The 18167-nt window shown below is 33.8% G+C and overlaps 1 protein-coding gene and 1 non-coding gene across 2 annotated transcripts in view; one reads left to right on the top strand and one right to left on the bottom strand.

Annotated features, from left to right (window-relative positions):
- THEMIS (thymocyte selection associated) overlaps positions 1-16572 on the top strand; it is a 289446-nt gene extending 272874 nt beyond the window's left edge. Inside the window, 2 exon segments of the mRNA XM_049772621.1 lie at positions 353-465; positions 16546-16572. Coding sequence (XP_049628578.1) covers positions 353-465; positions 16546-16572 — 140 coding nt within the window.
- LOC126007686 (U8 small nucleolar RNA) lies at positions 348-488 on the bottom strand. Its single transcript, XR_007495188.1, has one exon. It is a non-coding gene; the product is annotated as a U8 small nucleolar RNA (small nucleolar RNA).
- Positions 16573-18167: the final 1595 nt, after the last annotated feature.

Raw genomic sequence — 18167 nt, 5'->3', positions numbered from 1 at the left:
ACATGTCAGGCATTAAAAAACTGTTATAGTATAATTATTTTATATAATTAAAATTTGTTCATTGTTTTAATACCAAAAAAGTGTATGAAGGCAACAAATCATTAGAAAAATGTCAGCAGAAAAGTATTTTCTGTCCAGTAAAAAAAAATTTTTCTGTCCAGTAAAAATATTCTATACTAAATACTCTTCCTATACTAAAATACTATTTTTATAAGTGGAAATAGATCCTTCCACCTAGTACCCAAATGTTCTCAATCACTCTGTATGGCATTGCTGCATTTTAGTTTCAGTTTTCAAATTTTCTGGGATGTTTTACTTTTGTTTCAATTGTCTTTTTTTCCCTCCGAATCAGATAGGAGCAATCAGGGTATTGCAGGACTCGACCGCCAGGAGGCGCTAATCACGCTTCATGCGGGCTCCGCTCATCATTTTTCTCGCTGCCCTCCTTATGAGGAAGAGGAAGAGGTAAGAATTATCCTACCTAATGATGTCTTTTTTTTTTTTTTAAAGAAAATTTCAGGGTCCCTAAGTTAACTTAAGAATAATTAATTAAATTTACCTAATGACTCTGGAAAATTGTATTTGTGAGTCCTTCATAAGTATAATTTTTCTAATAAAAAATTCTAAAGATCCATAGAGCCTATTATAAAATACATTTTACAACTGATAAAAAAATAAAGATGGAAGGATAAATATATAAAGAAAAAAGAATAAGAGCACATGTATTGGGGCCGGAGTGGTGGCACAAGCGGTAAGGCATCTGCCTTGCCTGCGCTAGTCTAGGACAGACAGCATTTTGACCCCCCTGGAAATATGCCTCTTTTCAAGTCTTTGGGCATATCAAAAGACCCTTGGTGATCATCAATAGTGGTCCAGGTGACCTCCAGTATTTCTCGGTCCTATCAACATCATATATTTGAGATCATATTGGTCAAATATGACAGGAAATAGCCCTGATCCTCCTGACCATTATTGAGACTCAAACAAATAAAAAAAGAAAAAATTCCAATTTTATTTCCTAACATTTGATTATTGAAGTCCATAGAACATTTTTTTTCTCAACCCCAAAACCTTGGTAAACTGATTTATTTGAACTAGTAGAGTTTATACAGCATAAATTATTATTTTATATTAACACAATTCTGTTTTTTATTTAATGTAAGAAATTTATACTACTAGTAAATATACCATAAGTCTGATTAGAAAATCAAGAAAATGCGTATTTTAGTTTGGATAAAAATAATTAATATTGATATTACAAATGATACAAATACGATGTAATATTTCTCACCCAATATAAGCCTGTATCTATATGATAATTTCTGTTGTATTGATAGTAAACTTTATATTTAATATATGGAATAACTTGGGAGGTTTGGGAGGGTTTTTTAAAAAACACTTTGTAATTAATTTAATTGTGAGTGTTCTATGTATTGTTAAATTGTGAAATACCTATATTTCTGATCAAATAAGTTAAAATGTTTAAATAAGTTAAATATTTAAGTTAAATATTAATTACTTATAAACAATCATAATAACTAATTAGTATAAATATTAATTTAAACTATTTAAATAAGTTAAATATTTAAGTTTAAATATAAGTTTAAATAAGTTAAAATGTTTTTTAATGTAATTAGTAAATTTTTCCTACTAAGTACAAAAATATTACCTGTATCAAAATAAGCACAGTTTTTATTCCTAGTCAAGGAATGAAAATTTTGAGTGCAATGATAACATTCTACAGGATAGTCAGACTGCAGAGATGCAGAGATGCTGCTAAGACTAATAATTTTCTTTTTAATTTTTAAAAATTACTCTATTTAAATACCATGGTTTATAAGGGATTCATAAGTTATTTTTTTTCCACAATTACAAAATTGTCATGGTTGAGTTTCAGTCATGTAATAGACAACACCCTTCAACAGTGCACATTTCCTACCACCAATATCCCTGTTTTCCCTCCCACCCTCTCCTCTGCTTTCTCTCCTATCTGCTTCTGTGGTTGACATTTTTCTTCCTCCTCTCTTCTTTTTTTTTTTTCCTTTTACATACCGTGGCTTGCAAAATAGTTACTGCAGAAGTATATTGCATACCACTTTCTCTCCTTTCAACACCCAGTTCTTGTCTAAAGTGGTCATTTCCAACTATCCTTGTCATAGTGGTCGCTGCTCTGCTCTAACTGCATTCCCCTGCTATTTGAGGCAAGCTTCTTACCATGGATCTCTATCCCCTTGACCCTCATTTCTATTGTCTCTGTATATTATTATAAGAAGGACAAACTGAATTGTAGAAGGAAGAAATGAAAATACTTAGTTTAGATATACTGTTCTTTTATAATCAGGATTTTACTAACGAGGTGTTTTCCTTAAGACAAAAGTCTACGTTAATAGTACTGTACTAATATTCAGAGGCTTAAGGTTCAAGTAACAGCAAAAAGAACGAGAACATCTAAAACTATGGAAAGAAGAATCAAAAACCAGATGCAAATGTCTACAAATTGTAATACTTCATTTAATATTCCATTGTTTCAATTTTCCCATCAAAATATTTCCACTATATTATTACTTCTTACAGTTCTCACATTTACATTTGTCCAAACTCCTGAGGTCTCTCTTGGAACCTTTTGTTATCTAGTAATAGTTCTCCCCGTCACTAACCGTACTAACAATTAAGCTATTCTCAACAGCTAACAACTAAGATATTCTTTTAATAAGAACAGCTTATTCTTATAAGCTATTTTAATAAGATGATTCTTTTATGCCACAGCTTTTTTATATCTTATTCATAAGTCAAATTCCTCAAGTGATATACAAAGTCTTACACCATGTGTTCCTGTTTCTTCCTATGTTTTCTTTCTTTACCACAAACTTCCAAGGCAACACCCTACTTCCTATTATTCACCAGAAGGGCTAGAATCAAATATTGTGTAAATCCTTGCAATTTCTTTACACTCCTAATTACCTGTAGTTGGATAATAACACAAGTCATCTCCTTATCACCTTCTGGTTTCATTCAAATGTATTTCCTAGAAGGTCAAGCTTGATCATACAATTTCAGCACAAACACTCAGTCCTATCATTTCTCCTGTCTCCTTTCAATTTAGTTCTTTAACCCTAACAATTAATTTTATTTAATATGCTGTGTATTTTCCTTAAATTTTTGAGACGCATTGATACCTACCAATGTACCTGACATGCATCATTTATATATATATATATATATATATATATATATATATATATATATAATATTGATACAATGTAACTTTTAGAGAACCTAATTCATCCTTTCTTCTACATTTGCTATTTTGTACGATGATGAAATAGTCATCGTTTCAGGAGTCACCATATAAGTCTATTTTCATCATACTTAGTAATTGAGAAAAGATTACTGATTGGGTCTTTGAAATGATGGGACTAGAAATGACCCAAAATTATACATTTGATCTACTTCAAGAAATGTTTTAGGGGCCAGAGAGATAGCATGGAAATAGGGTGTTTGCCTTGCATGCATGACAGTGGTTGGAATCCCACATGGTCCCTGGAGCCTGCCAGGAGTGATTTCTGAGTGTAGAGCCAGGAGTAACTCCTGAGCACTGCTGAGCATGATCAAAAATCAAACAAAACAAAAGTAAGACAAAACAAAACAAAAACAAAAAAAGAAATGTTTTAGTATAAAAGTAGTTGGCATACTATATGCATAAATACATGCATAACTGTAGTAATCACTTATTATAAAATCTTACTTTGGTAAGCATTTCAAAGAAATAGAAGTAATATACACAATAATTTTTGGTTACTAGAAAGCTACTTAAACTGAAAGGGCAGTCTAAGTCTCATTCCTGTAACTCCCTTGTACTAATGTTACTCTCATTTTTTTTGTTTGTTTTTGTTTGTATATTTTAAGGCCGAATTGGCATGCGCAGGGCTTACGAATGACTCTGCACTCAGGGATCAGTTCTGACAGTGATGGAAAACCATCATGGTTGCTGGGAATTGAACTCCAGTCAGCAGTGTACAAAACTAGTACCCTACCTCTGTATTATTACTCTGGTCCTTGTGATATACAAATTTAACATTTTCTTGCTATTTTTTCAGATCTATGGTGAAATTTCGCACATGAGGCTTTATATTTGGTTGTGGGAAGTTTTTAATATTTTCTTATTCTATATAGTGTTTGATCTATATTCTTAATAAATAACAGCATAAAAATAAAAATCATTCAAATTCTTCAGGTCTTATTAAAGTACAAAAAGTATAAAAATCTTAGATACTTGTTGTCCTCTGTTCTATTGCTCAGCTTTTTCTGTTGACCTTGGATTATATCAAGACTATTATTGAGTTCTATTGAACTTTATATTTCAATTAACAAATTCTTTAGTTATGATATTTCTATGAGCTTCTCTCATCATTTCTCAATCCTTGATTAAGGTCTCATTTTGTTCCTCCATTGTTCTTTGAATTTTAGTGAACAAAATTTAGCAAGTGATCAATTCTATGTCTTCTTCAAGTAATTTTTCTCGGTATGTGGTATTAGGGTTTTTCTCCAGGTGTTTGCATAGCTCAATTGGGTTAAATTATTCTCAGATACACTCAATCCACTACAATACCCAGAGTTTTTTTTGTGACATTGATACTTTATATTAGAAATATCTTCAATTCCCATATTCCTGACTTTAACCTTCAGGCTGGGTTCTTAGGACATCACCTAAGGCTAAACTGCTCACTACTTTAGTGTGTATAGGGAATTTAATTCTATGAAACAACAAAATGTAAGTATCCAATGCAAACACTCAAAGTCAAAACTTGACAATCTTGAATTTCAGCATAAGATTATTGATTTAGGGAGGTATACTTTTTAGATTTAATCCATAAAAATAAGCACATTGCCAAAAATAATAAAGAGACAGAAATTTATCCTTACTGGTGAACCAAAAAAAAACTCTGAGGACTATGTGAATGCAACATAAATAAATAAAATATCTAAAGAAAACATTGAGGAAGTAATTATAATGATGATCATTGAAATAGAAAGAACATTGAATAAACAAAATGAGAGCTTCAACACAGGCACACAAGAAGACACAGAAAAAGTTTAAATAGATAAAGTAAAGTAAATGCATGTGACAGTTAAAATTTAGAAATGAAAATACAATAAAGAGACTCAATAGTAAGCTTGGTGAAGGTCAATTTTAGAAGCTGAAAGAAGAGTAGAAAGCATCCAGTAGTATTAAAAAAATAAAAATGAAGATAATGAAGTATTTATCTAATTAAACAAGAGCAAAAATATTTGCATTATCAGATTTCCAAGAGGAAAATGTATGAAGGGATAAAAAAAGTTTATTTGAAAAATTACATGAGGGGCCGGCAAGGTGGCATTAGAGGTAAGGTGTCTGCCTTGCAAGCGCTAGCCAAGAAAAGATCGTGACCACGGTTCGATTCCCCGGTGTCCCATATGGTCCCCCCAAGCCAGGGGCAATTTCTGAGCGCTTAACCAGGAGTAACCCCTGAGCATCAAACGGGTGTGGCCCGAACACCCCCCCCCCAAATTACATGAGAACTTCCCCCAAAATGGGTATGGAAACATGAAAGTATATCCAGGAAGCTCAAAGAGTTCCTAAGTTAGCCTAAATAGATGTATACAAACACACATTACAATTAAATAGAGACAAGAAATCAAGGATAAAGAGAATCTTAAAAGGGGTTACTCCTGCCTCTTGTCCTCAGAAATTGCTCCTGGCAGACGGGGGAACTTAGGGGAAGCTGGGGATTGAACCTGGTTTGGTTCAGGTTGGCCACCTTAAGGCAAATGTCCTATTGCTGTGCTATAACTCCTTTCTTACTCTAGAAATTCTTTTTTTTTTTAATCTTTATTTAGCACCATGATTACAAACATGTCTGTAGTTGGGTTTCAGTAATAAAAATTACATTCCCCTTCATCAGAGCAAAATTCCCACCATCAATGTCCCTGTCTTCCTCCTCTCCCGCTTCCTGTCTGTATTCAAGACAGACATTCTACTTCTCTCAGAATGTCATGATAATTGTTAGTTTAGCTATTTCTCTAACTGCATTCACCACTCTTTGTGGTAAGTTTCATATTATGAACTGGTCCTTCTGGCCCTCATCTCTTTTGTCTATGAGCATTATTACAATAATGTCTTTTATTTTTCTTAAATCCTATAGGTGAGTGAGACTATTCTGTGTTTATCTCTCCCTCTGACTTATTTGGCATATTAGTTTCAATGTTCATGTATAGGAAAATTTTGGGCTATTGTAAATAGCACTGCAATGAATATAGAAATATAGAGGGGTTTTTGTATTTTGTTTTTGTGTTCCTAGGATATATCCCTCGTAGTAATATAGCTGGATCAAATGGGAGCTCAATTTCCAGTTTTTTGAGGAATCTCCATATTGTTTTTCATAAAGGCTGGACTAGAAGGCATTCCCACCAGCAGTGAATGAAAATTCCTTTCTCCCCACATCCCAGCCAGCACTGATTGATTTTGTTCTGTATAATGCATGCCAGTATCTGTGGTATGAGATGGTACCTCATTGTTGTTTTGATTTGCATCTCCCTTATGATTAGTGTTGTGGAACATTTTTTTAATGTGTCTCTTGGCCATTTGTATTTCTTCTTTGAGGAAGTGTCTGTTTATTTCTTCTCCCCATTTTTTGATGGGGTTAGATGTTTTCTTCTTGTTAAGTTCTGTCAATACCTTGTATATTTTTATATTAGTCCCTTTTCTGATGGGTTTAGGGTAAATAGTTCCATTTTTTGGGTTGCTTTTGTATCCTAGTCACTATTTACTTTGAGGTGCAGAAGCATTCTTCTCATCTTAATATACAGACTCATCTATTTGTCTCTGCTTCCACTTGTTTGGAGATTGATGTTTCCTCCTTGAAGAGACATTTAGTCTCAATGTCATAGAATAATTTACCTATGTGTTCTTCTATATACCTTATGGTTTCGGATCTGATATCAAGGTCTTTAATCTGTTTGGATTTTACCTTTGTGCATGGTGTTAGATGGAGGTCTAAGCTTGCCTTTTCTGCATGTTGCTGACCAGTTTTCCCAGTACCACTTGTTGAAGATGCTTTCCATATTCCATTTTGCACTTCTTGCCCCTTGATCAAAGATTAATTGATTGTATGTCTGGGGAACATTCTCTGAATACTCAAGTCAATTTCATTGATCTGAGGGTCTGTCTTTATTCAATACCATGCTATTTTAATGACTGTTGCTTTGTAATACAATTTAAAGTTGGTGAATGTGATGCCTTCTATCTTTTTTTCCCTAAGGGTTGCCAATGCTATTCCTGGGTGTTTATTGTTCCAAATGAATTTCAGGAGTGTTTGATGCACTACTTTGAAGAATGTCATGGGTATCCTTAGAGGAATTGCATTAAACTGTACAAAGCTTTGGGGAGTATTGACATTTTAATGATGGTAATCCTCCCAATCCATGTACAGGATATGTGTCTCCATTTCCTTGTATCGTCTTATTTCTTGAAGTTGGTTTTTGTTGTTTTCTTTGTATAGGTTCTTTACCTCTTTATTTAAGTTGAGTGTCATTTTTTGAGTAGAGATGCGACATTGTTGAGAATAGAGCACATGTTGAGATACAAAATATGTATTAAGAAATATATGAAAAAATATAATAAAATATCTTTTTTGATTACAAATTGTAAAACTTTGGGGCTATTAAATGAGGCTTAAAATGTATCAGTAAGAAGATTTTAAAAAATACCTGGAAACAAAACACTGATACAAATTATCAGAAATTCATGATTTTACCTAAGTGGTACTAAGATATTAAAGAATATTTTATAGCCATATAAACCTACTTCAGGATATGGAAAAATATTAATTAATATAAATTTATATCTATAGCAAGTAGAAAAAAGAGTATATAAAATAAAAGTTATTATAGGGAGGAAAATATAGTTCAAAATAACCTAGGTTTTAAAATAATGCAAAATAATAATGAAATAACAGCTAACTATTGAAAAGATGAAAAAACTTATATAACTTGAGATAGAATCACAGAGATAAAAGAAAATTCTAGTAAATAGACCAATTATTAGACTTACAGGGCATTTCAAAACTAAATCAGGAGTAAATGAAACTAATGAACAGGCTAATTACAACTACTAAGATCACTGAAAGAAATATAAGGATAAATTTAAAAAGAAAATAAAAGACTTACACATATAAACATTAATCCAGAAAGATGTAAACACTTTATGCTCTATAACTTTGGAGAAAATTCAAGTGGCAACATAGGCCTAGTATGTGTGAGACTTTGAGTTCAATCTCTAGCATGGCATGACACCTGCAAGAATTACCAGACTTAGCCCTGACACTGAAAACTTTTGAGCCTGAACACCACCAGGACAGAATCCTGATTCATTAGGTCTACATCATTGAGCTAATCTAGGAGTTACCATGACACCCCAGTCCCCACCTGCTCTATTAGCATTGACAGACATTAGAAGTCAAAAGGAAAAATCTTTAGGATTTGTGAACCCAATTTAATATTTATAAAAACTAATAATAAATCACTTTAACATCAAAAACATAGAATTTACAATCAATTAAAATTTCAACATAGAAATAAAGTGTGTTCTAAGAAATAAAATGAATTCAGACTTAGTCGTATGACCTGTGCAAATAAAAAGATTCCTAGCTACAGAGGCCAAATTTTATCATCTACAAATGAGCAGAAAGTTTCCTGGCACCATACAAAGATCTTGGTGTGTGAAAATGAGAGTGTATGGAGCCTTACAGTATGCTTCAAGGGTGGAGATACCATGTATCCTTTAGGCCAAGGGAATTCCCTTTTTAATTTCCCCAATACTTACTGTGTCTATGCAAAAACAAAGAAAGAAAAAAGAAAAAAAGAAGCACAATATCTTGTCACACCAGCCTACTTTCCTTTTTTTTTTCCTTTTTTTCCTTTTTTTTTTATTCCCATGGTTAATAATTTGGTTGTTTTGTTGTTGTTGTGTTGTTGTTTTTGTAGTTGCTGGTTTTGGTTTTTGGTTATTTTTTTTTCTCCTTCTCCCCCCTTTTTAAGTTGATATTTATAACCTCTAGATGGAGTCCTCACAGATTCTTTTCCTTTCTTCGTTTCTTTTTTTTTTTTTCCCAACAGAACCACATAACTTTAATCATCTTGTTCTGCCTCATAAACTGAGGGACGGGGTGAGAAATAGATGGCACCAAGACCAGTCATATGAACATTGAGTGGAAATAAAAAGAATGATCAGATTTAAGCACCAAACCCAAAGTCAATGACAACAGAATCGATACCCAATCTACAAAAAGCTATTCACAGAGGGGATCAGTTACACTAGCAGTCTGGGGAGCAAATGAGGGAGATATGGGATGCATGCTAGGAACAGAGGTGGAGGGAGGACAACACTGGTGGTGGGAATGGCCCTGATTTATGGTCACTATGTACCTTAAATATCACTGTGAAAGATTTGTAATTCACTTTGGCCACAATAAAAATTATTAAAAATAAACAAAAAAGATAGAGATGTACATTACAAAGCAGTTAAGAGTTCATTAGAACAAAAAGAACATTTAGAACATTCCTTAGAACACAAATGGCCAAAAGGCACATGAAAAAATGCTCCACATCACTAATTATCAGGGAGATGCAAATCAAAACAATAATGAAGTACAATCTCATGCCACAGAGACTGGCAGACATCACAAAGACCAAGACAATAAGTGCTGGTGGGGATGCTGGGAGAAAGGAACTCTCATTCACTACTGGTGGGAATGCTTCCTAGGCCAGCCCTTATGGAAAACAAAATGGAGATTCCTCAAAAAAATGGAAATTGCAATCCCATTTGATTCAGCAATATCTCTCCTAGGGATATACTCTAAGAACACAAAAACAAAATACAAAAATTCCTTCCTCACACTTATATGCATCGCAGCACTATTTACAATAGCCAGACTCTGGAAACAACCCATATGCCCATCAACAGATGAATGGCTAAAGAAACTGAGGTACATATACACAATGGAATATTATGCAACTTTCAGGAGAGATGAAGTCATAAAATTTTTCTATACATGAATGGACATGGAAACTATTATGCTGAGTGAAATAAGTCAGAGGGAGAGAGACACACACAGAATAGTTTTACTTACCTAAGAGCTTTAAGAAAAATAAAATACATTATGCCTAGAGATGCCTAGAGATGAGGGCCAGAAGCACTGCCTCACAATATGAAGCTAACCTCAAAGAGAAGTGAGTGCAGTTAGAACACTAACAACTACCATGACAATGTTAATGAGTGAGAGAAGTAGAATGCCTGTGTCAAATACTGGCAGGGGGTATGGGTGGAGGGATATGGGGTGAATTGGTGGTGGGAATGTTACACTGGTGAAGGGGGGTGTTTTTTTTTTTTGTGACTAAAACCCAACTACAGTCATGTTTGTAATCACAGTGTTTAAATAAAAATAAAAAAAAGAGTTTCTTAGAACAAAAGGACAACTCTAATGAACATAAAAGCACCAAATGAAGGGGCAGCAAAAGCCGCAAACTTTTAAGAGATCTCAGAGAATTGGTCTCCTTAACCAAAAACCACAAATAGGGGCTATGCCCCTAGGTAAGATAGCTTGGGTATTAGAATGCAAAGAGTTTACAAAAATGCACCCAGGAAAGAAAAATATAGCAGCAAAGAATAGAATAGATGACAACTATCTGCTGGCTACAAAAATGCACCAGGCTAATATAGAGAAAAACATTTTGTATGGGCAAAACTAGAACAGGAAATTGTCATGACTTTATAGTTTTAAGGTGTCTGCTGTTTAGCTATGTAACATACTCTAGTCTCTGAGCTTTATGTAGTCTGTCATATGTTAATGTCTCTGTCAATTCAACCTGTCAGATTGGGGTTAGGGAAGAAGGAGTGGAGTTGAATAAATGTGAGATCACTGCTCAGGAAAAAAAAAGAAATAAAATACTTCAAATATAAATATATGTAAAACAAGGAGTAGTAAAAGAAACATGTCATGATAGAAAATATTTAAAATATATAGCTTCAACAAAAGAACTGTACTCAGAATATGTTACTTCTGGTGAATCATTAAGTAAACTACAAACAACAAATTTTAAGATAAATTGTAGAACATAAGCAGTAATCTAGAAACAAGGACATCCAAATATATAATGAACATATGTAAATGTGTTTCAAATAAGAGAAAACTCTAGGAAAATGCAAACTAAAGTCACTATGACATATACCATTGCAAATTTACCAGATAGTTAAAATTAAGGGAAACTTAATTTTGATTTTGAAGATTTTGAAGAAACTACCTAGGGGAAATTTAATTGCTGCCTTTATATAGGAAAACTGACAATGACTACTGAAGACAAACATACCTATAAAATAACTCAGAATTTCTAATTTTTTTTTGTTTTTGAGCCACACCCAGTGACACTTAGGGGTTATTCCTGAGTATGCACTCAGAAATTGTTCCTGGCTTGGGGGACCAAATGGGACTTTGGGGTTCGGAATTGTGGTCCATTCTAGGTTAGTATGTGCAAAGCAATCACCCTACTGCTTGTGCCACCGCCCAAGCACCCAGAATTTCTACATTTTTAATGTAAGTCTAAAAGTATCTGAGTATATTAGCTTACCAATAAGGCAAATACATAGATGATGGTAGCAGCCTCCATTTCTAATAACTCCAGATTGGAAGCAATCCAAGCCTGTGTGCTATAGAATAGGAAAATAATGGGACTGGCAAGGTGGCGCTAGAGGTAAGGTGTCTGCCTTGCAAGAGCTAGCCAAGGAAGGACCACGGTTTGATTCCCTGGCGTCCCATATGGTCCCCCCAAGCCAGGGGCAATTTCTGAACTTAGCCAAGAGGAACCCCTGAGCATCAAATGGGTGTGGCCCAAAAAACCAAAAAAAATTAAAAATAAAAGGAATAGAAAAATAAATCATAGAAAATGATACAGCAACTAAATGCAATAACAACTACAAAAGCATAAATATACTTAAAATCATAATATTAATGATAGGAACATAACGTACATGCTGCAATGATATATTCACATGAATTTTAAAAATAGGTAATATGGTTTTATGTTTTTTTTTAATTTATTTCTTTCTTTCCCTCTGTTAATAAAGCACTGACTGAGAATGAGTCAAAAACACTATTGATTTCGGTGTTCATACATTTTTTGGAGGGCTGTTATTATCATGCTTAAGTGTATTGATTTCTAGATGCTACACTCTATCCATGACAGTGCTTTCACAAAGATCAAAGTACTGGCCTTATTGCATGCAAATCATTTTAGTTGTGCTTATTAAAGGGGAGAGTCATATCTTTTAGTTTCAGTGCTTAGAGCAGAGTTGCTAAGATCATGCTCTATACATCTGGACAACACTAGGAATGGAATTTGTGGCCATTAAGGCATTTTCCAGTTTCAATGCTAAATAAAGGAAACATGCTATTTGATTTTGGGTTGGTAATGAATAAAAGGAAAAGAAAAAATAGATCCCTTTAGAGTGTTGGCAATATTCCAGTATTATTTTATTATAACATTATAATATATTATGTTAATATATATCAATTATTTTATTATTAATTATTATTTATTATATTTAGAATATATCGATGTATTATATTATAATATTAAAATAATATTTTAATCTGTATTCTGATTGCATTAATTCATACATAACTATAAGGCCAGTAAATTTTCATTTAAGACTGTGCACTATCTACATATACATGGGTATGTATAAACATACATATACATGTGCACATGTGTATAGATACACATGCATAGATAAGTGAAGAAACAGTAAGTACAAATTTTATAAAAAAAAATCCTTGGAATAATGGTTGAGGAGAATAAACCTAAGGTCCTTGAAGTATGATAGTAATGCTGATTTTCATTTTTATTATTTTTTATTTTTTTAGAACGATATTATTTATTGATAACATTAAATTTCATAAAATTTGCCTTACAATGTAGAGAAAATTATATCCTGACAATGACTGACAAAGTCACAAACACTAATGTGAACACTGGCCTTGCATTTCTTTGGATAGTTTGAGTAAGTCAGGTTTGTATGTTGTTGTTTTTAATTTTAGGCACTATTCCAGGTTCTCATCAATGAGACGATTTCTCAATTTACTCTTGATAAGATTCATGCTTGAAAATGATTGTTCGCATAAATATGTAGACCCGAACAAGGAAAGAACAGCAAACGCTAGTTTTTTTTAGTTGATTATATGAGTCAGGAATACTATTCTAGGTGTTAAAAATCAACATATCTTTCTTCTCCAGGTCTTTCAAAGTAGACCACTTAATGCTTATTTTTATACTTGATATTATATATTATTATTCTTTACATTGTATGTATGTGTGCAAGGTCTTTATATATGTTTTAATAAATAAAAATGACATTATAGCATTGCTATATGATTTGATCAGTAGAGGACGGAAATATTTAGACGATATCCCTTGAAATTTATATTGAAATCCCTTAAGAATTCCTTAAGTGGATTACACCAGGGTCTAAGCTTGCTGGGCTGCATTTTACTTTTCGTATACATTCAGAAAATTATTTGGATATTTATTCCCCATAGAAACAGTAACATGCCTAATAATATGTTGGAGAAAAGGAAAACAGCAAATAATAATGGGAACTCTTTCTCTCCTGCCTTTCTACCTCTTTCACTCATTACCTTTTATAAATGGAAAATATCTTCCTTTATCAGAAAACGTGGGGCTCTACCAACAGAGGTATTTTACCAATCAGGACAGTGCATCAAAGGTAGCATCTGAGAATTCCATACTTTGCTCTTGCACTGTCACCTTACTCCTCAGAACACAGAACCACCCAAAGGGCTGGGAGAGGTGATGCATCCTATTATGTTTGTGAGGACAGGAATGGAAACTAGTACCCCTATACTATTTTGTGGACTCTAAATCTTTAAACAGAGTCTAGATACTGGGAATATGAGTCAAAGGTCTGGAGCATATGCCTTGCAGGAGCTAGGACCAAGTGTGGTACCTAGAAATGTATGCTCTTCAAGTATCACCTGTGGACATGGTGGCCCTGAATAATCGGATAAAGCTCTAAAAAAAAAAAAATGGCCCCCACAGCATGGTAAAGTATCACAAAGAATAGTCCCCAGTCCCCAAGCGCTGTTTTGAAACCCTCCCCTCCAAATAAAAACACTGTGTCTACAATACATTTCTTTTATTGTGATAGAAAATGTAATAACTATAACTATAAATCAGTTACTAATTACTAGTTCATTTATACTACGAAGGCTGAAGTAAAAATCAATAAAATTTTATGTACTAGTTGTTTGATTTCCACAAGAACAAATAAAGACTATATGCTACATGAGGGAGAACTCACATAAATTAAATCTATAGGTATTTCTAATACAAAACCAACCCTGGAATATGAAATGAAGCAAAATGTACAGATTTGAGGTCCTGAAACTATTTCTAGAGGTCCATACTCAAGAAAAACCATTCCCCTGTAAAGGTCACCATCAAAGAAACTCTTTGGACCTTCATTCCTGTTATTTAACTGTGTCCCAAATCTCCATCTTACATGGTTTATACCTTGCTCTTCACTTGTTTGGTTTTTTTTTAACTGCTAATTGCATTGTACAGTTATACTGTAGTAATGGAAACTCCCAGCATTAAAAATTATATTACAACTACATGGTATGAATTTGGTTAGAAGGTAAAACCTTTCTATATAAAGGAGAGAGGTGATTAGCACTTGATATTTGAACCTGATATTACAAAGTTAAAGAGGACAGCAAAGCATGTTATTGTATTTTTCCCTGTCTCTGTTATAAATGTACCTGACATTTTACAAAATTGCATAATCTAAAGAGGAAATCAAAGAAAGTCAACAAAAATAAAAGTGCAGCAAGTAAATTAGTGGTTATAGTATGGTCATGATTTGAATTAAACATAGGTAGTTTTGTAAAGAAATTGTTGATAGTGAGTGGTGATGTTGTTGTCATTTCAGAGACACATGCAGGCAGCCAGAGTAAGTTGGGGAAGCCCAAAGTAATGACACAAAAGTCTCAAAGGTGGTGATAACAGCACATACCCTCACATTACTGAGACATTTCACATTTAAGAGATCCAAAGTTAGAGCCTGATCCAAATTATAAAATGTTATAAAAATGTTATGATGATATGCTATCTCTATAAGACAGGCAATATGGAGAAAATAAGAACTGATAATGCTATTCTTGGTAAAAGTTTTGGGAAGTACTTGCAGTTTAGGGGCCAGAGAGGTATTACAGCAGTTTTGGTACTTGCCTTGCATGACGTCAACCCTTGTTCAATCTAGGCACCTAATATTGTTCCCAGAGCCTACCAGGAGTCACACTTGAGAAAGCCAGGAATAAACAAGGGAGACAGTTTGATGTACCTTCTCCAAAAATAAAATAAAATAAGATAAGATAAAACAAAAAGACCTACAGAGAGACAGACAGAAGCAGACAAAGAGAGAAAGGAAGAACTTGCACTTTAGCTTTTATTATAGAAACTTTGGCTTATAATACTGTTCAACACTGTGTCATCCATAACACACAACCTTCTTCTGGAGTGTTCACTTCTTTCCATCCTTTTCCCATCCTAATTACCTCACCCTTCTTTACACAGGATAAACTTCATATGAAGACTAGTTCTCAGTTTCTAGGGCCCTTGGGCATTAGTTATTTGTTTACTATGTTCCTTATATACCATATATGAGGGAGAATATTCTATGACTATGTCTGTCTATGTATTCTGTGTTTCTTCTCCTTATGACTATTTCACTCAGTGTAAAACTCTCCAGATTCAATCACATAGTAGCACATTTATTTCATATTTTCTCATAATTTATTAATATGGCATCATTAATCCAGTTATCTGTTCTGGGATATTTGGATTCTTTCCAAATGTCAATTCAGAATAGATGAACAGAATATTCATAGAATAGAATACCTATTCAGTATAGATGACGAGAAGTATACTTGCTGAAGCTCAATTCATTTTTAAGGTAATTTGGTTTCCAACTTTGTATATTTCAAGAGTACAATTTTGATGCTCTTTAAATATGTGTTTCCACATTATACCCACATCCAAATATCAATATTGCTTTACCATAGTCCTTTGGAATCTCATCATCCCTTATTCTCCCAATGTCTTCCATCCTCTGGTAACTTCATCAGCCTCTAATGCTTGTTATTTGTTTTGTTTGTTCACTCCTCTCTCTATCTCAGATAGTTTATTATAGCAATATTATTTGATATTTGTCTTTATATTTCTGATTTTTTTCAATGTACACTCTCCAGTTTCATTCTTACTGTCTCAACGCTCAAGTTTTCATATTGTCTTATGACTAAATAGTATTTTCTTGTGTTTATATCCACCCCTTCTTGACTTTTTTTCTGGGAATTTAGTTATTTTTCAGATCTTATCTATTGCAACTGGCACTGCAGTGAAAATGTCTTTTTAACTTGGTGTTTTTTTTATCTTTAGATTTATATCCAAAAGGAGTGGAATTGAAGGATTATAAAAGATATATTCTCAAAGCTAAAACATAAGTCCATTTATGCCTCATCAAAAAAGTAACATGCTTGACATTTTATTATGTTGGTTTCAATTATTTTTACACAAAATGCAAATGAACTTTATTTTTAATATAACTTCTTCTCTAAAGACATCCCTTTTCAGAAACACTTTTATCTTTTACTTTATATTTTATACATACAGAATAATATGTTGAGGAATAGTTTTTCTATATCCGTAGAGATTACACTGGTTTGGATTTCCAACAACAATATATGGAAGTTCTTTGTCTCCACACTCTAACCTGCATTTGTTGTTTCCGGTAATTTTAACATAGGCCATTCTCAAATTACATGGTGATAGAGCTCATTGTGATTTGGACTTGCATTTCCCTGATGTACTTTTCCTTGAACAAGTGATGTACAATTTCTTCATGTGCTTATAGATCATCTATAAATATTATTTGGTGAAGACTCTGCTCAGCTTTTCTGCCAAATTTTTGATAAGGCTGTTATTGTTGTGTTTGTATACATCTGTGTGTGTGCATGTGTGTGTGCATGTGTGTGTGTGTGTGTGTGTGTGTAGAGCTTCATGTATTCTTTGTCTTAGAGTTAGCTTCTTTTTTTTTTTTTTTTGGTTTTTGGGTCACACCCGGCGGTGCTCAGGGGTTACTCCTGGCTGTCTGCTCAGAAATAGCTCCTGGCAGGCACGGGGGACCATATGGGACACCGAGATTCAAACCAACCACTTTAGGTCCTGGATTGGCTGCTTGCAAGGCAAACAACGCTGTGCTATCTCTCCGGGCCCAGAGTTAGCTTCTTGCTTGAAGAGTGATGTCTAAAGATTTTCTCTTATTCAGTAAAAACTTTTCATTTTTGTAATTTTTTTTTCGTTTTTTGGTTTTTGGGTCACACACTGTTATGCTCAGAGGTTACTCCTAGCTATGCTACTACTGGCTATGTGCTAAAAAGTCGCTACTGGCTGGGGAAGGGGGACCATATGGGACTTTGGGGATAAAACCAGATCAAACAATCAATCTGGGGATCAATCCTTCCTGGGTCAGCCACATGCAAGGCAAACGTCCTACCACTGGCTATTGCTCTGGCCCTGATTCTAGTGATCATTTCTGTCATTGTGAGATGTTTTAATTTCCATATAGTTCACTTATTTTTTTATTTTGTTTTTATTTATATTTATTTGTTTTCTTGCTATAGGAGTAAAGGATTTTTATCACTGAAAAATTATATCATGAAGCTTCCTCAGAGGGCTCGGAAGGGCACCCCCAAAAACTGTGCCCTGGAGTTGCTCAGTCCCAGAAACCAAGAAACATCCAGTGGGTAAGGTCTGCTGTAGGGGTCGCCAGACAGAGAATTGATTTCTCTGTCTGTGGAGGTTCTTCCCTGCTGTGCTCTTGATGACTGTGATAACTTGAAGGGACCTGTTGCCCTTGCTTGTGTCTCTTTTCTGAATCCCTCATGCTCTCCTCAGAGGGCTAGGAAGGGCACCCCCCAAAAAAACTGTCCCTAGAGGCCGCACAACTTTTTTTCTAACCAATGAATCCCACCACAACATGCAGAAAAAAATCACACTAC

The sequence above is a fragment of the Suncus etruscus genome, chromosome 4 (assembly GCF_024139225.1).
Source record: "Suncus etruscus isolate mSunEtr1 chromosome 4, mSunEtr1.pri.cur, whole genome shotgun sequence".
In the NCBI taxonomy this organism is placed as follows: Eukaryota; Metazoa; Chordata; class Mammalia; order Eulipotyphla; family Soricidae; genus Suncus; species Suncus etruscus.
The sequence above is the reverse complement of the archived record's forward strand: the minus strand, read 5'-3'. Positions and strand labels throughout refer to the sequence as shown.